This window comes from Hetaerina americana, unplaced genomic scaffold (assembly GCF_022747635.1).
Source record: "Hetaerina americana unplaced genomic scaffold, ioHetAmer1.1.p SCAF_19, whole genome shotgun sequence".
Classification (NCBI taxonomy): Eukaryota; Metazoa; Arthropoda; class Insecta; order Odonata; family Calopterygidae; genus Hetaerina; species Hetaerina americana.
In genome coordinates, this window is record NW_027286752.1 from 3,463,253 (window position 1) to 3,487,806 (window position 24,554).

Sequence of the window (24,554 nt, forward strand, 5' to 3'; positions counted from 1 at the left end):
GTGCTGAACTAGATGTGTACCCTACTGACATGATTTCTTCTTGCCGCTTCTCAATATCCGAATTCTCCGAAACACTTAATGCGCAAAATCCGTCGTGTTGGCATTGAAATCGCGAAGTTGGGAATTGGTTTCCATTCCAGGGAATTGCAGGGAGTATCACAAGACTGTTTGCTCGGAGTATTTATACCCACAATAAAGTCATTCCCGGTCTCGTCCCTCGTAAATTATTTTGATTTGAAGCTCAGGACGACAATGAAATACCGTTATTTCCATCATATGGACATTATCCAAAGGGTTGCAGCCAAGAATAACAAACAGCGTTGTGATCAAATCCGCTGCCTTCCACGTGATATTCAAGTTTCTACTCAATCGTTACTTCAGCGAAGGGGAAAGCACGCAATGCTCACACATTTTAAGGAAAGTAGCATGAAACCAATTCCACCCACCAAGGCAATACGCTTTATGTAAATGGACATGGACGAGTAAAAATAAAACTACGGCGCTTAAGGAACGAGTGGTCACGTGGTACATAGTTCCCCAAATCTGAGATTGAGATCAGAACACAAGATCCTTTGGCGGTCGAACGTGATAACTATAAGGACGTGTCATTGAGGAAGATTGGGTATCCGAAAGAAGGAAAAAAAAACACGCGCTCTCTCGTAAGTTCGCAGTTCGCATGGGCGTATCTATAGAGATATGACGCATCAAGGAAAGAGAAAAATAGCTCGAGAGTTTAACGACCTAAATTTCGACTGACTCGGTATTACGTAAACCTCATCCAGAGAAAATAAAAAAGACATTTATTTTCATTTTTGACTTTTGTCCAGTGAGAACGAACGGGCTTTCCCCAGCAGTGAGTAGGGGCGGGGAGGGGAGGGAGTGAAAGAGGAGAGGGTATGCTATTATTGACCCCAAAAACCTCCCGTCTGAGGCTGCCGCCGAATGATTTCCCTCTTGGGGGTGACCTTGTGGAGAACTCCGCGCGCGAAATGAAGAGCAAATCCCATTTATGGAAACGGCGAAGGGAGATTCGCCGTACCTTACTTCCTCTTTGCTGGCAGGGCATTTATGGAAGATATGAAGAGACCGATGGAGAAGAGCAGCGAATGCAGAGCTGCGGCGAAATGAATGATTGGTAACTGATGGCGATTCCCCTTAAAAATATGCACAATCTCGTATTTATTCTGAATCGGATACGTGTGTCACATAATTCTATTAATCCGCAACAACCACCGGTAGTACATCTGAATTCAATGTATTTCATGAAATCCACTTTTTCCCCTCGAAAAATAGGCCATCCACTATTTTTTTTCACACCAAAAGCCATGAGAGAAAATGAATCGCCGGCCCCGGTGGCGGCGGGGTAACGTCCTTGCCAGCCAATCCAATGGTCGCGAGTTCGATTACCGCCTGGGTGGTTTTTTCTCCACTTAGGGCTTTGGTGCTTATAACTGCGTCTGCGTCCGTTGCTATATATATATATATATATATATATATATATATATATATATATATATATATATATATCATTGCTAATAGTCCGTAGTAAAGGCCATAAAATACTGTTTTCCGATTGAATCTTGATCAGTGTTAAATCAATGCTATTATGAAAATAAATATGACAAGAGACGTTAGCGTATCTGAATTAGAATACTAAATGTTAACCGCTGGTTAAATTGATACGATTCATTACTTTATTAATACCTCAATTACGTAATGTTAAAATTTCATAAATTTATTCATGTTAGGGATATGATTAAACACGATCATTCACTCCAGGGATTACATCCTTAAAAAATAGATTTCGGAAGGACCCTAACGATCATTTACTTCTAAGATAATGGTGCAAGTTTTGAATAAATGATCCAATTTGGACTATTTTTTGTCATTCACCATTGACCCTGTTGAATTATAAAATCGTGACAATATCCACAATGAAATAGATAGATAGAGGTCTTTATTTGGGTAAAATTAAAACCTAATGGTCCCTTCTTGAGCTATGGGTGAACTATAGAGGATATTACAGGTAAATGATGGTCATAGGACATAACGCTATGAAACTAGGGCTATTGAGTTATCACTCAAACCGAGCATTATTATTGATAATAGCGTGTTGAGGTAATTCCTTCATTCCGTCAAACATTCTCATTATTTTAGTCCCTCTACCTAGCTTATCCAATATTTTTCCCTCTTTCACAGTTTTCAACATTCCGTTTGCACTCAAAGCTCTGCATCCACTTTTCCTGCCTTCTTTGTATTTCTCCCAACGAACTTCTCACTCCCAGTACCATCCCAAGAACTTCCTCATTGGCTTTGATTTCTGTGCATTTTATTTTTTTCTATTTTTCTTCACAATCACATTCAGAAGCCTCCACAATCAACGCCTTTCCTCTTGCCCCGCGTCTCGAAGTCATACAAAAAGTCATACAGTCATTCGAGCCCTTTCCTAACAGAGTGTATACTTTTAAGAATAGATGTAAGGCATATATGTAATAATTTGATTGATGTGTGGTGTATGGTATTATATGTAATAGCTTAATTTTTTTTTAATTTATCTTTTTTTTTCTTGCTGATAAATGGTTGTAAATGGGATGGGGATTCACTTGTTTTGTTAAAGATATTTGTGTTTTGAAGTCTAGTTTTATGTATTATCTTTTGCAATTATTTGGGACTTGTGTGCCACCTGACAATGTCTATCAGCACATGTGTATTTTAAATAATAATAATAATAATAATAAAAAAACTACACACCCCATTGAGGTTTTCAATAATCATTTATTTTTTAAACTTTACTTAAGATCCTTGTCATTAACACCCTCCTCTTTGTAAAACCATCTGTAACTAAAGCTGACATTTTAATTTCCGTATTAATTTGGTCCCTTTAACATAAGGAACATCCTACTCATGCGAACATTATACCTACTCCTGGTCATGTCTTCCAACATTAATGTTCAACTTAGCCTTCTTCATTCCAGAGAAGCAGATAATGAATTTGTGTTCGTAGGACTGGTTCTCCTACCTGCCAATTACACTGGTTCTGCAACGTGATAAGTAATGATTGCAATCCCTTCACAAACAGCATAATTATACCTTAATTATTCTAAAATCTATCTTTCCTAATCAGTTTCGATTCCTTGCCAGACCAGTTCCTCGCCTGCTTTTTTCCTAACGTACTTTCAGTCTTTCCCCTCCCACTCGTGCAATCCCCTCCTCAAATGGGTTGTAAAATAGGGGTAATAAGGCCTTTCCTATCAAAGCCCAACATGTTTCCCCATCCGGCCCCCGAATTAGTGTTTTCAAATCGATATAAAAAAGGATTTATTCAAAGCCTTATTATATTTTTTGAATCGGTTGATATTTTTACTTTCATCATTATATTGGTGAATTCTTACCAGGGTGGTCTGAAAAGTTTCCGACCTAACAAAGATACAAGACATTTTTTCTGATATTTTCTGAAATTTTCTGTGGTCGGAAACTTTTTATACCACCCTCGTATATGCTCACAGTAATGTCAATTCTATTTTTTAGCCATGGACTCACCGCTTCTGTGATGGCGAATTACCAGGAGTGAGTCTAAGATTATCTCCAGAATGAAAGAGTCGATTCGTAGCTATTGAGAAATATCCTTGGCCCGTTTTGTTATTCAGCATTTTCATAATGCAGGAAAAATGAAATGATGGCAACTCGAACAATTCGACGATAAATGTTCGACAAAAAATTCCACAGATTCCATTGAAAACACATTTGTTAAGAGTATTGATTTATTTGAAATATAGGCTTGAAATTTTTTGTTTTATCCCAACAGCAAAAACGGACGGTTCCCCATTTAAATGTAGCTAACTGGTCGTCTTTGCCGTGCCCGATACGGAAGCGTGTTCCCCCTGAACTAGTCTCTTTGAGAACGAATGAAAGTAAACCTGAACGCAAGGAAGATGTTTGCACGCACCACATTCCACGGGAGAGGCAACTTGCACGGGGTACGGCGGGAGCGGCGTGCAGTTGACCCGGGCTAATACGGCAATAACGGGAGTGCTATGTAAGGAACCGCGCACCAAGTGCTCGCGAGCGTCAGAGCCGGGTCCGGTCGGTCAACACGGGTCGAATAGGAATGCGGGGGAGGGAGCAAGGGACGGGAAGGGGAGGGCCGGAGAGGGGAAGACAGCGGGCGGGGTGGAAAGCAGGCGATGGGGGATGACTCGTTCAAAAAACAGAGCGAGAGGAGCGACAGACTTGGAAGATTCTACGCAGGACGATGACAGGAGACGAAAAGGCGAACTGGCTGGAAAGGCAATGGCCGCCGCTTTAACCCGAACTTGTGAATTGCACCCACCCCCACCGTTTAATATGAGGTGAGCTCTACCCTCATCTATCAAATCAGACTCGAGGTTGGTGGCTCTAGTTGGCGTTTGATCTCTTATTTTTCATATTATTAGACAGCTGGGGCCAGATTCTACCTTCGACCTGCAGGCAGATTCCTTATCTAAATTACCACGGAAAGTCAGACGAGTCCTACAAATACTAGCCACTGATTGCTCTATCATTGATTGACGTCGAAAATTACTTCGACGCTTCAAATTACAGCTAGAAGCTGATCGTTTAACGTTACCCAGGCGTTAGCTCAAGGACTTGAGAGAAATGGGCCGCTCGTTGATTTGCAAGAATTATTGCGGTTGAGCTTCGTCCTCCAGATTCGGAACGCAAATTTACCGCATGGGTATGCGAAGCCTAACAAAACAACGGAAATTCAACATTTCCAGAAAAGACTTAGTTTTCAAGAAGTGCTTACTATGTAACAAATTTTTCAAGTAGTAACTTAATCTTGAACTTACAGAGTCCTATGAAATTGTCTATAGATTTATAGAAAAAGGTCTAAAATTTTGTATTATTATAGCATCAAATATTATTTTATGAATTGAAGAATTGGAAACTATTCAGAGAAAATCCTCCAGATTTGTTGAAAATTGCTACGAGAACAAAGTACTCCGTGGCGGGTAAGTTGGAGGAAATCTGTTGGAAGCCCCTTGATTCATGAAGAGAGCCGGTAGGAGTTATCATTAGACTTTTCGAAAGATGGCAGAGTTTTCTTGCGACACCGAGGGACTTTTATGACACCGAATTCTATTGGTAGATTCGATTACCAAGATAAAATAGGTTCAGAGAGATTGGAACAGACAGATTCAGATATTCGTTTTTCTCTCGCATGATACGCAATCATAGCAAAATTAAACCCAATCACCCGAATACTTTCATTCGAAGATAAACATTCAATAATTCAGTCAATTATTGCATGGTGTATATAGGCATGTACATATGTGTGCACGTGTACAAGTTCAAACACTTGAATATATAAATATAAAACAGTTTGAATATATAATAGGTTTCAGTTTTCGTGTAATGTTGTTGAAGTGTTTTTCTGCGGCTGTACGAACTAATAGTTGTACATGAATGGATACCCTACTGTCCCGGCAACACTCCCTTTCGGCGGCTTGCGGAGTATTGTGCATAAAAAGAAATATCTTTGAAACTACTCCATTCCGTAAGAATGCAGTAAAAGTGTCGAATATTGGTCGGCAAGTAATTATGTATCATCGATAACGCTGTTTACTTCATATGAGGACCCAAACCTTTATGCCAATAGAGTTTCTCAAGTACATCGAGAGAACGGGATAGTGTGAAGGCATAAAAATAGAACGAACGGTAAAAGAGAAAGTGTTTTCAAAGGGCAAAAAAATTACATATCCGGGCTTCAAAAAATAGCCCCCCGTCTTTCACACCGTGCAGTCGGACCGTCCAGAAGAAGTATACGCAGACTACCGGGGAGAGGGTTGCGAGATGTACCACAAAGCGTAGAAAGATATAGATAGATAAAGGTTTTTATTTGGGCGAAATTGAGACCTAATGGTCCCTTTTTCCATTAAACCCATCGTCGTATACATATTATATTAGGCATTAAACTTATAGTGACATTCATACGTACACATAAATACATATAGACAGTCACAAATTCCATATAAATTCCAAAGACCGGGATCTGGGTTAGAATCCCGGTCAAGGCGAATGATTTTTATACTCTGAAATCGTTGCATTGCAGACAAATTCATTTAGCACAGATTCGCACACCGAAAAGAAAAAAGTATATATAAGCGTAGGACGTGAGGCAGAGGGGTCGAAGTCACCGGTAACCTAGATATCAACCTTAAATACTCACCATAAAATAATAAGCAACAATAATCTGAAAATGTATTTAAAAATCAAGTTCAGAAAATATGTTGCGAACAAAAAGGCGACTGTCAACACCACCACTGAAAAACCCACATGCTGAAGTACGTTCGGTTTTCACTCAGAATATAAAAAATAACTAGCCTTTTCACTTAGTCGTCCAATTGCTAAATTCATACTCGCCGGCAAAAGTGCAAGTTTGAATTTAAAAAAATGGGACTTTTGAACTAAGTTTGCGGTTTAACGGAGGGAGGTTTCCGCTTATTGGGAACTCAAAATATTCAACTTGGGAGAAAATGTATAAATTCGGACACGGGTATCAAACTAGTGACCTGAAGCTGAGGGTATACATTCTGGATCGGCAGATACGTTTAAATGGCAGGATTTAATCACCACGGCCGTGGAATTAAAACGCCGTTACACCTTGGAACCTCCGTTGCTTCGCTAGAACGACCGATTTCTCTCGGCGTGGCAGTCTCGGGTTGAAACCTTTCGGCAACCTCGTGCCCTCGAACCGGGAGAGTGGCCGGGAGCGTGGCAGAGGGGCCGAGGGTGCCAAGGAACGGGTTTTCGAGGGCCCCCGAGATAAAAAATGAGGAACGACGGAAGCAAGTTCAAAGACACGCTACGACGTGTTGCGGCCACCTTCGGCTGAGGGGAGAGTGAGTTTGTTTATTTATTTATTTTAGAGGGAAGGAAACGACACGGGAAGGTTTGAGTCCTTCCACTGCGGCGAAAGGCAAGCCATTTAAATCCCCGAGTGCATATTTGCTTATTTCGGTGGGCATTAAAGATCAATTTTTCAGCTAAAGAATCTTACGACTCATAAATCAAGTTTTTGGAGCTTTTAAATTTGGGAAGAACTTTATAACCAGGCGGAAAGGAAGTTTGTTAGCGAAAGTAGACTGGGTTTTGTCACCAAATAGCTCTATCTTTGTTGGCGATCCAGATTTTCATGATATTACCTCCTCCTCCTTGAGTTTTGAGATTGAAGACGGAGGAGATGAATGGCTCACCGATAAAACAGAATGTACATATGGGCATTCTTATCCGGTACAAGTTGAAAACAAAGGCATCTTACTACGCGTAGTATGGCTCGAAAGTCCTAAATGATCACGAACCATTATGAACCTTTGATTTGTGCACAAGCATACAAAAATGATATGCAGAGATACTTGAGTTCGTGCCCTTTATTAGACCGACGATTCATTTGATGCGTCTCTCCCTTCTTTTCAACTGTAAGCCTTGCCGTACATTGGCATTTCTTTGTTTTCGCTTCTTATCATTTCCTTGTATTCAACCTGAGTTTTACATTCTTCGCACGGTCTCCTTCTGCCGTTCTCCCCTCGTCTTCTTTCTACCTTCAACCAACCACGTGACGTCCCTTAAAATGACGGAATCAGGGTGGCCACTTTATCGGATAGCATATGGATTCGCCATTCGATTGTTTTCCCCAATTTTCCGGACCAGCTCTGCCCTCTTTTTTTTCCCGATTGTTCTCCTAATAATTTGGAATCTGATTCGGAATTTCTTCATAAAAATTGTCCCCTCCTCGCTTCGCGCGCTATCACTGAAGTCGGTCCGGTAATATAATTTTGATTTTCGATAAGGTCCGCTAGCGTGATGGCTTTCGCCTAACACGAACTGATCTCACAGCTGGCTTAGTGGGCAGGGCATTTGAGATCTGAGGGCTTGGGTTCGATTTCCCGTGACTCTTACAGCGATCAACTCTACCAAAATTCTGTGATTTAACGAGTACCACATCTTCATAGGAAACCCTTCACATGCCTTGATGTGTGAACTTGGCACTTAGACCGAGATGAGCTCTAGCCTCACCCACTGAGCCAACTATTAGGCTGATTATTGTGGTTTTCACAGTAACTTGGCTAGAGCAGAAAATAAATCGAAATTAGAAAAAATAACGCGCACCTTTCTCGTTGCCTGGCTCATATTTTTAAGCGGCTTGAAACGCGACCGACTTTTTTAAGATACTGCAGTTTAAGGCTTTAAATTATAGTTAACTCCTTTATCAGCAATTTCAACTTGCCAGGGTAGTGATAAAAAGTCAAATGTCGGCATGGTGTTTGCTTACGCCAATAAATTTAACACCGCGCTCCTCTGAGAACTTTTAAAGCTGACGTACAGGTATGTTCGAATATGTTTGTGAAAGGCATGAAAAAATTCGCTTCTTCCCATTACTGAAAAATATTTCCATTAGCTTTACAAGAAAAGTGACTATGTACATAGCCATCATATTTGACCGTGACGCAAAACGAACTTCCCTGGAAATTTGATGATTCCGGGTTGGAGAGAGAAATGAAGAAACTAAAGAGAACCAACGGGAACTCATACATAACGAAAGCGAAACATCCGCAATGATAGCCACCGCGGAACCCAACGGTTTACTGATAATAACAAAATATAGAGAGCGTTATAAACAATTTAGTGAGAATATAATAAACCGATTAAAGACATATTGGTGTAAGGTAATTTTTGCTACTATAGAATAAATTTTTCCCTTGCAGCTTTAATTATTTGAGAATTCACTTGTGAGTGAGAATATTTGTGAGTAAGAGTAGTGCTCTAAGCAATCTCCAACTGAGTCGACAGGTCTTTGACCGAGTGTCAATCGTTTCGAAAGCGATATATACATTTATTGCCGGCAAACGCAGCTTGCTACAAATGACTTCAGAGCTTCAATTGTTGGCATTTTATTATTTTTTTTGTCGGTAATAAACCATAATAATACTTTATCATTAAAATTGCACTGTGAGTCAAAGTTTTAGAGTGTATGATAAAAATTGTATGGATTATTACTAAATATTTTATTATCAACAATGGAATAACCCTTTGGTGCTATTCCAATTTCAATGCTCGTCGTTCATGGCCGAAGAATTCTTAAATTGAGAAATGACAAATGGTTACAGTATGCATTCGCCGTAAGCTATTCTTTGAAATGATACGACTCTAAAAAAAACATTTACGCTCCAAATCAAGATGGCAAAACATTTTCTCGACACTCAACCAGAATTACTCCTCAATGTTTTGCCGCGGTATCTACAGCAAACATATTGCCATAATATATTCATCATCACACTAAATGCTACACGTATTAATATCGAATTAGTAGTTTGTTTGAAAATCTCTTATGATCATCAACATGTTATTGTGTAATTATGAATCAGAGGCAATGAGGAATAAAAAGGCAAATCTTAAAAATATACAGCAATTTCAAGCAAGCATGAAGGAGAAATTTGCTTGATTAGCCAAGGCGAAAGTATTACGTTACGTCTCAAAGTCATCAATCAATGAGTCAGTAAAAATCGCGTATCGACAAATACGTATTGGATAGCGATATAATAAACATAATCCAAAAAATACATCAGTGACAGAATAGCTCAGAAATATTTTATGCTTGCAAGACACCTCAATATGGTGGTAGGTGGAAGTATGAAGGAAGTATTCCTTCCGTTGATGGCAGCCTCATTTTCAAACGGGCGCAGTTTCCATCCCGAAGATGGGTTTATTCTCGCTGTGGGAGACAGTCGCAATCCAACGAAGAGCATTGGCAATGAACTTAGCGCAACGCAGGCATTCCAATGCCTCTGCCAGGTAACCACTTCTTGAACGGAAGCCATTAACCCCATGTGCCAAAGTGGGGACGACTTCTTCAAGTTCAGGAACGCCTTCCACTTTCCCTGGATGAGGGACGAGCTAAACCTATTGAATGGAGCAATCTCCGTAATATTTAAAATAAAACCGATTACAAAAGCTTGAAATTCACTCGATAATAATTAAATAATAGAGTATTTCAGAGGACACTCACGCTACAGTTTAAGGATCTCGTAAGTAGAGCTGTGCGAAATCACATTTTATCGATATGCACGCCAACAATTCAAAACTTTGGTAGATGAATTCAACTCCTTTAGTTTCGCAATTGAAATTAGGGCTTTGAGTACCACTGTGCTTGCATTCCGAATTTATAGGTATGAACATTTATGCAATTACATAGTGCTTTCCGTCTTTTCAACGAAGGTATGTGGTTCAAGGTTGCAAAGAAGAAGTTGAAAGACTAGTCGTGGAGAATAGTGCCTGGCAGCATATTTTGCCAATTCATGGTAATACTTCAAAATGTCGCGAGTGTAGAACTTCAATCGTGACGGAGAGAATAACTGCAGTGCCGAGGAAATGTAACAAATAATAATATGTACATAATAATAATCGGGATATTGGCAGCAAACAAGTTGAATTGCATTACATAGATTTCGCAGATATAATAAGATCTATAGGTGGAGAAGAATGATGAAGACAGAAGGCATACGCCCAATTTTAGACATTGTTTTGGTGGTGAAAACATCACATTCACACCGCATTGACGTTTGCTCACGACATGTACACAAAATTGCACGCGAATCTACCAATGATCTGAAGACTAAACTGCACATTTTTCATTAGCAATATTAATTATCACGTACCGCCATATTATTTATCATCTTCTCTGAAACTCAACTGGAGGCTGTGTAAAATGCCAAATCAGCGAAGTAGGGACTCCGTATCAACAGTAAAACAACCTTAATGAAGATTTTAATGCATAGTGAGAGACAAATGAAAGTCATTTCAAATAGTTATTGTTAAATGATGATACATTTGATTGGTAGGTACTTTCTTTCGTTCTCGCCCACATTGGCGACGAAAAACGTAATCCCTTGCCATCCTTAGAGTAGGTGTAATGGCATTTGGGCCGCCAAGATCACCAGTTAAAATACGATTCATGAAAATGATTAAAAACAAGTATGAGGAAATTTAAATTTTATCGGTGGCATTAAGGGAATTTTACAACGAATATTATCACATCTAATTTTTGGACGGTCACCTCTATCGAAAGACGAATATAAGGCTGCGTTCGCGGATGATTTAAAAATCACACCCGAGATTGCGTGAGCCCCTCTGGGTCCAGTGCATTTCGCGGTGCCCGCAATCCCGCGGGGCCTTGTGGTGTTATTACACAATGCCCTCCCATGCCCTCCTGCGGAGGCTTGCGGGGTATGATGAAGATGAGATGTATTTAACTCACCGGCAAAAGCTACCTAGCAGAGACAAATCCAACAGAAACGCAAAACAAATAAATATTTCACTTATATTCATACTTATATTATTTGGAATCATACATGAAATATCTTTAGAGTTCCACTTATTATTTGACACCAAACATGGAATCCAAATTTTGGTTAAGGGGGAAAATAAGGCTCATGGTTAGACTATTGCGCCAAGTTATTGAGTACCCGCAGTGACGAACAGGAAAGATAAACACTCTGCCATTCCATACAAATATAAATTTATTGCGACCGGTTTCGATACATTGAATCATCATCTGGCACTGCATCGACACCGGTCGTAATAAATTTATATTTGTGTGGAATAGCAAGAGTGTTTTTCTTTTCTACGCATCATGAAAGAATTCCACAAAGTTACACCATCCACCTTTGTATAAATTAAGAGTATCCGTACAGTGTATTAAATCTGTTAACTAGTTGTGTCAAAAATCAAAATCAGGGTGAGCTTTCCCTCAATCCCCTGCATAGCATGCGTACTCTCTCTCCTCCCTCTAGCACCAAGGCCCGCAGGAGAGGAACATAAGAGTAACAGATGAATATGAACGTTTTCCCTCCAATTAAACCTTCATGGTTTTTCAAGATTCATAATGCTTCGCATATACATATTTATACATCAGTTGACAGAAATTAGGACACTCCATATTTGCGAGCTGCACTTCTTTCTTTCATTATGTAGAGAAGGGAGTGCCTATTAGCACCATTTTAACCTACTTACTGCCTCTAAACCGAGAGTTTGGAATTAATGTACATAGGTGTGCGTCAAGAGGCAATGCATTGCCCTTCGAAAGTTCCTTCCGCAGCATGCCGGAGAGCATATCAGATATGCAATCTGTACGGGCGTGGTATAATTGAAAAAAACCCGTCTCGCGCCATTGTCTCTAGCCGAAAACAAATGGAAATAATAGACGGCTAGAGTTCTAATTACATTTAAGTATCTGATAAGTATGAGGACAAAAGTACTTTGATATTAATTCATAAGACATCACCATCTAAGACGCCAGCAATGTCGTCATTTGCAAGGGAATACTGTGCAATAGAGCTCATGAAATGCTTTCAAGTGATTTAAAGAAAGACCATGCATGAATGGCGAGTGCACTGCAGTGAGACTAGGAGAGGTAGGAAAACGAATACACCTGCTTACATACATTCGAGGCTGCTCAAATGACTTTATTTAACCATATTAAATCCTTGAATGTCATCATCGTGTGGAACTCGACTTCGAGAAAGCACATTCGAGGTATAGGCGCCGTAGCCATGAATAAACTAGGGTTATAATAACTAAACCTAGTAAATACATTAATACCGAGCATTGTTTTATTTCCTAAGGAATACAGCATGAATATTTCGTTGAATCCTAGGAAAGCAGGAATTCAAATTGTGACCCAAATGAAGATGGAAGTTGTACAATCCGTGGAAAATTACTAAGAAAGAACGCCAGACATCTCAAAGCAATTACATGAACTGGGATGTTGGAGGTCAAGAAGACTCAAAAGCTCCGCGTTGCTTTGCTTTAGAAGTAACAACTGTTTGATTTCACTTACATCGGACAAGAGTGGAAAAAAGAAAAGATTGACTGTCGTAAAAATAGAGTCGAAGATTCGATTTTCTCTCTCGGTCACAGTTTAAACCTATGATCGGAGTAAAAAGAGCGACAATTTGACAAAGCGGACTGCATTTGATCTTCACAAACTTAGTTCTTCCCTTTCTCATGGCGAGTGTCCACCAGACACATCTGCCCTTCGCCTTTGCGACGGATTGCGAGGCATTGAGTCGATGCAGACGCGGAGGAAGAGTCTCTGCGGACACGTATCCCGTCATCCTATCTTTCATCCTATCCGCATATGCAAGGCTCCGAAGATCTGGTAAAAAAGACACTATACTATCTAGACGTCAGTGAATGAAAGTGAATAGGAACGTTTTTCAAATAAAACCCATCACTCTGAATACTTTAAAATAATAGTTCTCCTTTTCTTTCGTACTATCAATGAATTTAGGAATTACGAAAAATCTCAGGAAATGAATCGATGATGCTTGTTATTTTATGTATAGATATTTGTATTTATAGAGAACTAACGTGAGGTAACATTGTCAATAAAACACCATTTAGTAGCGAGTTAAAATTTTAAAATACAGGCAATCGTTTAGAAATCAGAAGTGACATATATAAATAACTCTCGTTCTTTTATCGACTACATTAGCCATAACCTTAAGGAAATCGGTACTTATTCGTTCGCCTCAGAAATAGGAAGATACTGCTGAGAAAAAATGTTTGGAGTTCATGGGCCTTTAATATATATGTCAAGTTCAGTTCGGTCATTCTTGACCAACCACAACTATGAAATCAAAGACTTTCCTCTATTCCGCTCCCTAGAAGCTATATCCAAGATATACGCATTCACTTCCGGGAGTCACGTCAAAGTTTTCGCATATCTTTACGACTCCCACGGAGTCATCCATGCTCTAAAAAATACCAATCTTATCTAAAACAGACAGGAAAGAAACAAGGCTGACGGCTTGATCACAGCGAGCATAACTCGATCAGGAGAAATAATATCAACCTTAACTTTAAAGTAAGCTTTCCTCAGGTAAGTAAATGCCTATTAAATTGCCGTTTTCGCTACTTTAAGAACATTATTTTTACCACTAATTACGCTCTACGAACATCTCCTAATTTATGACACATCAAAATTTCCCTTCCCATCCCCTCAGAGTTGTCGCGAGAACGATGACTGGCAGTAAAATCGTTCCAAATGGCTTTTAAAAATTCATTGGCGTTGAAAAATGATAAAGCAAAATACTCTACGAGTCCCTTGCCACGAGAACATAATGAATCAAATGTGAATGTCCGAGGAATTTTTTATGAAGCATTAAACTATGCGTAGTTAACCAATCGAATGAAAAATTCTGTTCAGAACACAAGCGGTGGAGAACGAAGATACTCGATGATACAAAACACTCGTACATCCCTATTCTGAGGACGGGAGGCGAAGGAGGGGTGAAAGGAATGGTTGGGGAGAGGAAAGGGAGAGGGAAGGGGTGGAATTGACACAAAATCGGAAAATAGAACAACATGCTCACCGCAACTATTGCAGCATACGAGACTCATGTTTCCACCTACAAAGTATTGATAAAGACCACGTAAGTCAAAACAAAGGCCACGTACACCAAAACTCATTCGGAAAAACACAGTGTCCACCCCCCGATATGCTTTGCTTCCACAAAGTAACAATTTTAGGCCACTCCCATCAGTGAACGACATTGAGGCCCGGATGCTGATAGGCCATACAGATGTAAATGAATGCCATTTCAAGAGTTTTTAATTCTATAGGGTTATCGGATGTGGGAAGGGACGCTAGGACGGAAACATTGTAACACTGGTTGAAAGGGGTATTATGATGGGAAGCATGTTTAGGGATGGGGAGACCCGCGGACGGGGAGGAGGGATTGCACGAGGCGCGGTGGTTATTAATCCTAATGTTAAGTGGTGTGGAACATTGGCCTATGTAAAAGGACGGGCAGAGTTTACAGGTAAGAAGATAAACAACATTCTTGGAAGTGCAAGAGGAATAGGGGAAGGGTGGGAGAGAGTTAAATGGTGGGATGGAGTGGGGTGGAGTGGTGAAAATAGGGCAGGTTTTGCATCTTGCTCGATGACATGGAGTGGGTATGGCTCTGGGGGTGTGAGGGGATTTTGAGAGTGGCCTGGTGGATTTGAGGATATCTGCTAGGTTGGCGGGACGTTTGAAGGTGACAGAGGGGCAATTGGGGAGAAGGTTGGAGGAAGTGTTGTGATTTTTGAGGATGGGGAATAGGTCTTTGAGGATGAATTTGAGAGACTGAATGCCTGGGAAGTAGGTAGTACAGATTGAGAGAGGCTGGGAGTCTGTGGTTGAGGCAGGCTTGGGGGTGTAGGAATGTTTAAGTATTTTTTTATGGAGGAGAGAATCAGGGTATCCTCGTTGGAGGAGGGAGTGGTGAAGGTTGTTAAGGTATTTGTTAAGGGATTCGGGATGGTTGCAAATGCGGTGACCGCGGATAGAAAGAGAGTAAGGGAGGGAGCGCTTGGTATGGGAGGGGTGACAACTGCTGTAATGAAGGTATTGCTGCTTATTAGTAGGTTTGGTGTGAACAGAGGTAAGGAATTTGTTGTTACTGAGGGAAATATTAACATCGAGGAAGGTAATCTGAGAGGATGAAATGGTCGAGGTGAAAGACAGAGATGAGGAATCATTGAGTTGGGAGATGAAGGAATTGAGGGAATCTATGCTGTGTGGCCATAGTAGAAAGATGTCGTCAATGTATCGGAGCCACAGGAGAGGTTGCAGAGGATAGTTGGAAAGGAAATTCTCTTCCAGGACACCGAGGTGGAGGTTTGCATATGAAGGGCTGAATCTGCTACCCATGGCACAGCCCTTTATTTGGAGGTAATGGTTATTGTTGAAAGAAAAGGAGTTGCGGGTGAGAATGAAATTGGAAAGATCAATGAGAAAATCGGTACTGGGGATTTGAGGGGTAGGGCGTTTGGAGAGGAAGTAACGTAGGAAAGAAAGGCCTTCTTGGTGAGGAATGGATGTGTATAAGGAGGTGACATCGATTGTAGCCATAGTAATTTGGGTGTCAGGAGGGAGTGAAGTTGAGTGGAGCAATCTGAGGAAGCGGTAGGTATCTTTGATAAAGGAGGGTAGGGAGTGAACTAAAGGTTGGAGGTAGTGGTCCACGAAGGCGGAAATTCTTTCGGTCGGAGAGCTACGCGAGGAGACTATAGGGCGGCCTGGGTTGTTGGGTTTGTGGATCTTAGGAAGGATGTAGAAGTGAGGGGTGTGGGGTTGGGAAGGGGAAAGGAGGGAGATGTCCCTGGGGGAAAGATTCTCCTTAGGGCCGTTGTCTCGGAGGAAAGCGATTATTTCTTTTTGGAATGCGGGGTTAGGGTCAGCAGGAATATGTTGATAGGAGGAAGTGTCGGAGAGTAATCTGTTGCATTCTTGAAGGTAGTCTGCAGTGTTTAGGATTACAACTGTCGAACCCTTGTCGGCAGAAGTGATGAGTAGGTTGGGGTTGCGTGTGAGTTTTTTTAACTCAGCTAATTCGGCCGGGGAGAGATTAGTTTTCGGGTTTAGAGATTTAAGGAAAGAAGGACTAGATGTTTTGGACAGGAGAAGATTGATAAAGATTTCGACCGGGTGATTTGGAGGGAGCGGTGGAGGCTCAAGGTGGGAAGGCGGCCGGAACTTGGTGAGGGCGCTGTGTGTGTGTGTGCGGGGGATTGAGTGGCGGGTTGCATCGCCCAGAAATGTCGCCATCTAAGATTTCTGGCAAAATTGATGACGTCTGCGAGGATGGTCCCGTGATTAACCTTGGGGGTGGGGATAAAGAGAGGCCTTTTCCCAGAAGAGAGGTTTGGTGCTCATTCATCGTTGTGCTAGAAAGGTTCAGCACGTGTTCGGCAGTATCTATTGCTTGGTCGGCCGGCGGGGAAGGGACGGATTGAGAAGGGTTTTGTTGGTGGCAACGGCTCGGTGGAATTCCTGGTGTTGGTAGGGAAGGTGGGGGTAGGTGGAAAATAGTCGCTAAATCCGGTTTCTGTAGGTAAAGGGGTGGGGGAGGAGGGCTAGGTTTGACAAGTTGGAGAGGTAAGGCAAGGCCTTGGCGGAAGTAAGAAGTGCAAAGATTGGACAATTTATTTAAGGCTTTTCTGCGTCGGAACTCAAGGGAGCGGAGAGCCGATTTAAGGATTCGGTTTACATTCGGGAGGAGATGTGGGGAAGTGAGAGAAAGAATGTTGATGAGGGAATGTGTGGAATTAAAATCGTGCATGGATTGACCACAAAAGACGCTGAGTTTCAATTTTTTTTTAAATTTCACTTGCTAGAGAGATTGAGCCGTCTCATTATTTAAAATTAATTCCACGAATACATCTTAATAAATTAAATATAAAACTCATAATTACTGTCTATATTTAACGTCAAGTCATGCACCCGAATGTTCATATTAAGCCCCAAGAGGTAAATGCTTAACACTAAAAATAGGAAAGTTCTTAAAATTTGGTACATTAACTCCTTGTAAAAGTTTAAGTGCACTTGTAATGAAAACAACTGCAATCGCTTTTTATTTCTGCATACGAATTGAGGTTTAAATCTCAATGGTTAAGACCTGTCCTCCAGCAAGAGGAAGGAAACGAGTCATATTCCTTATTTGGGCTCGAACATTGAAAGAGTGGTTTTATGGCGGAGAAATACTACCAGTGCCTGCTCGTCATGACCTCAGCCACAAAATATAATAGACCATAAATATTAACGATAAGAAGGAGAAAAAAACGCATATGGCCCACTCGTTAATAGCAACTTCTACATATGGAACTCGGCGTGTTTATCTGGCGCCCGCGTATGAATGGGAGGAAGTGGCCCTGCCGCCAGGGGCTCACGTGATCACCAAAGTGCTTCTCTGGATGAGAACTCCAGCCACTCCCATCAAATCGACCGCCACGCTGACGACTGGTTTTTGCTCTTAGCAGAAATTACTCTGCGTGCAGAAAATTTATGAAATGGATTTTCTTTTTCAACTAATTCCGGTTATTAAACGAGGTTTAATGACAGGGAACTAAGAGAATGAAAGAGAAGAGATACGACCGTTCAAAGTGTGCGCTGGGAAATGTACTTATGCTGGAATGGAAACATCTCTCTCGGAAACACCTCCCGTGGATAAAGAAATCTATTTTGTATCACATTTAAACTCCCTGAATATAGTGAAAATAAATGTATAAAGTAAATAAGTATATAAAAATAAATATCAGGGTAAATGTGATAACAAGACGACGCATCCCACTTTGTGCGGGCCATAAAATAAGCATATTACCACATAGCCATTTCCAACATAAACAGTTCTAATTTTTACTTATATGCGTCAAAGAGTGTCACAATGCCCATCCATCTTGGATGTTCTTCATCATCTCCTTTTGCAGGAGCAAACAAAACCATCGCCCTCAAGTTATCACCTTTCCCGGGAAAATTGAACAATGTCAATTCGCAACCTTGACTTTAAAACGTTGGCTATTCAAGCAGGATTCCGGGTTAAAAATTGATGTTCACTTTTGCAAAACATTAAATCCCAATACGTCTTCTGCCTGTGATATGACGTGATGGCATACCATGAGCGTAGGAAATTTCCCTAACATTACTCTAACTCCGTGAGCACTTATGGCCTCACATTAGGGGAAGTAATTCATTGACCACTACATTTCCTTCGATGCAAATAAGGTTGCGGCCTCTTGGGCATAAATCATTTGATCTTCTGCGATAAGTATTAGATTCAGTCACAGTATGAAAATCGTTAAAAAGTTCAGAAACGGCAAGTAGCTTATTGCCCCATGTTTCTTTCTAATGCGACTTTCAACTTCACCGTCAAAGTACTATTTTTTAAGTAACAAATATCTAGAAGCCAAACAAAATAGGTATGCAAACCCAAACAGATCTGAGCACAAGCAGCAATCTGACGATTGAAGTATGTACCTATTTTGGAGTCTAACACCTTGAGATATTACTTTTACAAGGACTTGGAAATTAAAAAAAAACAAGAGTTGGATGTGAAAAGATATTACTTTAGGCCACCTCGTGCTTTACACTCATCAAGGATCGGGTCTTCCGGGAGGATTCATTTGGTAGCTAGTCGATAGCAGGGACTTACGCACCGTATGTTGTTGGCAGAATAAATTTGCTCATGGCATAGGAAATGCATTAAGAGATTTGGCCAGAGCTTTCAAGCACTTCGTGCATTCCATGAGACAGGCTAACTTGAGAGGGCTCTTTAAAACGAGAATACCATTTTGCGAAAGCGACTCCACTGGCCTCTAACGCCGACAGCCCGTGTTCAAATATTCACGGTGGTGGATTTTCAGTACTATTCAGACTGCCCTTCTGTTGTGTGGAAAGCGCTTCAAATATGCACGTAGCATTCCGTTGAATGGGACATTAAACAGTGAATTTTATGCTTCGTTTCTTAAACAAGAGTAAGCTCATGCATCGCCGAGTGCCTCTCTTCACCCCTCATCAGTTTCTACCTCTTCTACATGAACCAGTCTGTTGCATTTCCTCTGTAATAAATTAAACTACGGCAACATGAACCACAACTCCGTTTATTCAATCGAGTCATTATATCAAGGGGATCGAAGTAGGAGCTGTTCGGATACAATTCATCAAACCTGGACCGTTAACCTCGGCATTAACCATGTGTATGACGAGACGAGGAGATAAAGATGACCAAGATGGGGTAAAAACATTAACATCAATTTCAGCAGTAATGGGATACAAGTCTTGGGAAACTCGGGCCCAATACACCGCAGAGATTAAACAGCAGTCAAAGCAGTGGAAACGAGTTGATTCACCACCACCCAATAAAGCAAAGGCTATCCGGTCGGCCGGAAAGGTAACGGCTTCAGTTTTCTGGGATGCGATTCGGATTCCGCTGATAGATTGTATTCCCCCAGGTCAAACAATTACAGGACAATACTACGCTAAGCTCCAGAACCAACTGCAGCAAAAGATACTCGGAAAAAAGGCCAGGTTTGGCAAGAAAAAAAATCATCTTTTATCAAGACAATGCACGCCCACATACAAGTGTCGCTGCCATGGCAAAAATACGTGAACTAAGATACACATACGAATTGTTGCTACACCCGCCTTATTCCCCCGAATTTGGCTCCATCAGATTTCAATCTCTTCCCCAAGCCCAAAATTTTCCCCGTTGGGCGGAGATTCTCTTCAAACAAAGAACTGACAGCCGAAGTAGACGGGTATTATGCAGGCCTGGATGAATCTAATTTTCGAGATGGGATCAAGCAAGACATTGGAACATCGCTGAACAAAGTGCATTATTGTACCTTGAGACTACATTGAAAATTGTAAAAGTTTCCCTGAATTAAGTCGTGTATTTCTATTCTATTCCGAGACCTTGTCAAATTACTCTCGTATTTTTGCCCAAGCAAGGAATCGCACTTGATTGAGAGAAGATTATGTTAAGGCTCTACTCTTTCTCTAATGTGTGTTAAATTTACCCAGCAGTCAGAGAGAGGATTTTCGGGGACCAGGCAAAATATTTTATTTTGATAATTGTGTACTTTATTTTTAAGATATTATTCAGGCTCCTAAGAATTATGAGTTTATTTATTTTTTAATAATTGCCCAAATAATATGTGCCTAGACTAGGCAATACACTTAAATATATTATAGTATAAGCAGTGTTATGTACGAGGACATATGATATGGTACAATTTGTGATGATGTAATGAAAGTGACTTAAATTTGGAAAAAGAATGCCATCTTGAAGTCAGGTCTGCCTACACCGGGTCTATCCATTCAGTGAAATTCATTTGTTTCATCCCCAGCTTGACACATTCGCGTGGTAATGAATATATTTAGAACTATCGGTAGCGTCTGAACGAAGTTGCTTTCTTAGCCGACTAACGTGCCGAATGAGGTAATGGCGAAACCAGGAAAGCAACCGAGTCAACGCCCTTCCTACAATGGGAACAATAGGGAGAGTGAAGAGCGAATGATTCTTCCTCAGCAGAGGGGCTACGACGGCCACGCGTCCGTCGACCGGTGCCTTGATGGACGGCGCCGCCTGCCGCTCCGCTCGCGGTGGAGGAAGGGGGGGGGGAGTCTGCCGCTTGGTTCCTTACCTTGTTGGACCTGGCCCCTTCGATGGAGACGATGAAGCCCACGCCGCAGGCCTCTCTCTCCAGCTGGGGGTCGTAGAGGCCATCCTTGGCCGGCAGGGACCACTGCGCCGCGGACTCGACAAGGGAGTCACTCGGAGGAGTCCGAGGGCCGGCCTCGGGGACTGGGGCCATGACTGGAGCGCCGAGCTGACCTGTGCTGCTTGAGGAAGAGAGGAGAAGATGTAAGTAGGGGCGGACGTGAGCAGTTAGGAATCAAACCAGAAATCATGGCACCTTCAGATGAGGGGAAACACTTTAATTGCCCTGACGTGCCCTCCGAAAAAACAGGGTTATGGTCAGGTCTGAAGTCACACCAACACTATTAAATATTAAACTGCCCCGTATAAACTACAGGAGAGGTCACATCCGATATTGGAATTTATAGAGAAAACCACAGCGGAAGTCGTGCCGAAATACGCTGGCGGAAAACAGAAAATCAACCATGCTGAAATATCAATGGTATTAGCTACTCTGAAGATTGAAAAATGGTAAAAACTTAAAACTGATTACTACTGACTTTCTTTTATATTCTTTCGCCAATAATATTAGTGAGTATAATTTAATTCGGCACATTACACAGTTCGGTGACGGCTTAGTAGCTATCATGCATGTGCGGGGTATTGTGTAAATGTAGATTCTATGGGAAAATAATAATATATTATGATAATATATACTATTCTCGTATACAGTTGGCGATTGCAGTCCACAAATTTTAAACTTCTTGCTACTATATTGGGACTGTCCAAAAATAAGTGGTCGTTTTTTCATCCTTTTAGACACAAAAGGTGTTATCCATAAGTTGATTGTGGCTCAGGGATTGGCCGTGTACGGCCCATAGAATCTACATTTACACAATACCCCGCATTCCGCCAAAAGGGCGTGTGCGGGGAGTGCTAGGCCAGCAACCATTCGTGAAGAACTATCATTAAATGCAAGCAATCGAATATAAATTAGCTCAGATCCAAAAAAAGAACTCGTACACATACAATCCTATGTGCATCAGCCAATTATTGAATAAAATATTCAAGTTTGTTTTTTGAATAAATATATTCGGGTGCTTGGGTTCGATTAAGTGAAAAATGAAAATCCGGACAATATCAAAAATTTGTTAAATAGAATGCCATTACTTTATAATGACAATTACTCTCTTTATAATATTATTATTTCATTTTTTAAGGAAACAAGAAATCCTAGTCGCAGAGTGTATAACTAGGGAAAAAGATCAACGTATGAATTTAAGAAAGAAGTTATTGACATTATAAAATAGTGAGCAGTGAATAGTTGGATTGGAGAAAATTTGTTAAGTGAAATACTTAACCTAAGAATCTTGGATCCCAACGCACCCTAAAATTCTAATAATTCATAAAACCAATTATGTAAATTAGACAAGTGTACCTTTGAAGGGTTATGGAAAATTACTAGTTGCTGACGACAGGGTACAAAAAGATATTAAAGGACAAAAGGGCAATAATATTTTTCTGCAGGAGAAGAATTATATCTGTGATAGTAACCACTCAATTTGCGAGCTGTTCACTTCACGTGTGACTTCTATAAAGGGAACGCTAAAATCCCTATTTAGAAATTGATAATTACACTAGTCCTAGTATCAGAATTTTTTATATAGTTTCTAATTAAGATTTGCATTATAAGAAATTATAAATATGCATAGCATGCAGTATTTTGAGTCGAATTTCCGAGTAATTTCCGCTTTCTGCTTACTTAACACAAGTTGCCAAATTGTATTTGATAATTCAAGAAGTTCTCTCGGGTTTCCCACCGGGTCAAGTTGTAGTGCACCGACGTTTCGAAGGCTGACTCTGCCATCGTCTTCACCCTGAAGACGATGGCAGAGTCAGCCTTCGAAACGTCGGTGCACTACAACTTGACCCGGTGGGAAACCCGAGAGAACTTCTTGAATACCATACGCCGGGAAAACATGAAATCCTTCATGTATTTGATAAGTCGCGCAGATTATCAAGCTAGCCACCCCACTCGTGCATTTAAGAGACATCAAATAAGAAACAATTATTACGAGGAATATAAAAACTAGGAATAAAGCAGACAATATTTGGGTGAAAATCAAATATTCCAAATTGTTGATCAATGAAATAAAATTGGTAGGGCATAGAACAGCCATTGTTCACTTCCGACGGCGTGTGACATTCACACATCAGGGGTGGGGGGCCAGTTCCTTTCCCTGTGCCGGTTATGGTTTCCCAGGAAGATCTGGTACCCGAAAAAATCACAAAGCTTGGTTAGAGCTGTGGGCCCCCAGAGGGACTTACCCAGGAATCGAACCCGGACCCTCCGAACAGTAGTCCAAAGCGTGACCCATTTAATTATTATTACATCGCGGTAGTCCAGGGATAGAGCTTTGGACTACTATGCGGAGGGTCCGGGTTCGATTCCCAGGCAAGACTCTCTGGGCACCTGTAGCTCCACCCAAGCTATGTGAATTTCACACGCCGTCAGGCTTAGTGCCGGGTGAACTCTACCATACCAAAACGACATTTGGGTTGATTACTGAGTTTATGGTTTTTTATACTAATTATATATTATATTATATATAATTACATGTTACACCTATATGTGTGTGTATATATATATATATATATATATATATATATATATATATATATATATATAATACGTAGTTCAAAAGGAGAATATCAAAAGACAGGCACTATTCCACCCATATCTGATGTGACGTAAATTCAAGGAAACTAATTTCACACAATATGGTCAAAATCTCCACGTGGCTTGGTTAACTCTTCATTAGTGATAAAACACGACATTATTTACGTCCCCTTATCTGAATGGAAAGATAATTGATTTCAGTCGAGTGACGTCAGATGATTTTGACAAATACGATTTACGAGACGCAATCATTTTACGCAAGAGGAGTTTTTTGAAAATAATTTTGAAATCCCACCGCGCCATTTTTTACTCATCACACTCCGAACGCAATCAAATTTCGAAATATCCTATTAAGTTCAACATTTACTATCAAAACAACTAAAGAAAGTTGTTCCCAACGAATCAGCTATGTTTTTTCTACTTTTGGATACAACAAAACCTTTCAACACGAGCAGGTTAAGGAAGCGATGTAAAATAAAATATGGATATGCACGATAATTCCTGTTCTTAAGTACCATGTACTATACATCACCATGGTAATAATAGTTCTCACGTATTTTTATTAATAATCCAAAACTGAAAATAGAATGAATGAAAGAAGGTAGAAATATAACTACTCGTATTTACAGCCAGGTTTCACACCTTCAAAACACGAGTCTTCCAAAGAGACCATGCAGGGGAGGGAAGGTATGAAGCGTCTACCAGACATATTAATTTTATAAATATTAATCATTAATGAAGCTAATTTTTCATCAAAGCAATGTTTATACTGGATCAGGTAAAATGAAATCGAGTTGAAACGTACTACATTGCTGCGTATTCTACATGAGATATATTTCATTTTAATTTATATATACCCTGCAAGCCACCGC

The 24,554-nt window shown here is 40.7% G+C and overlaps 1 protein-coding gene across 3 annotated transcripts in view; it reads right to left on the reverse strand.

Annotated features, from left to right (window-relative positions):
- LOC139687320 (uncharacterized) overlaps positions 1–24,554 on the reverse strand; it is a 166,602-nt gene that overhangs the window by 109,826 nt on the left and 32,222 nt on the right. For 2 of the 3 annotated variants that reach the window (XM_071584480.1, XM_071584479.1), the window contains exon 2: positions 21,007–21,202. In XM_071584480.1, the coding sequence (XP_071440581.1) occupies positions 21,007–21,177 (171 nt within the window). In that variant the 5' untranslated portion in view covers positions 21,178–21,202. Of the gene's footprint in view, positions 1–21,006; positions 21,206–24,554 lie in introns of all 3 variants that reach the window. The other variant, XM_071584481.1, reaches the window with a different exon arrangement.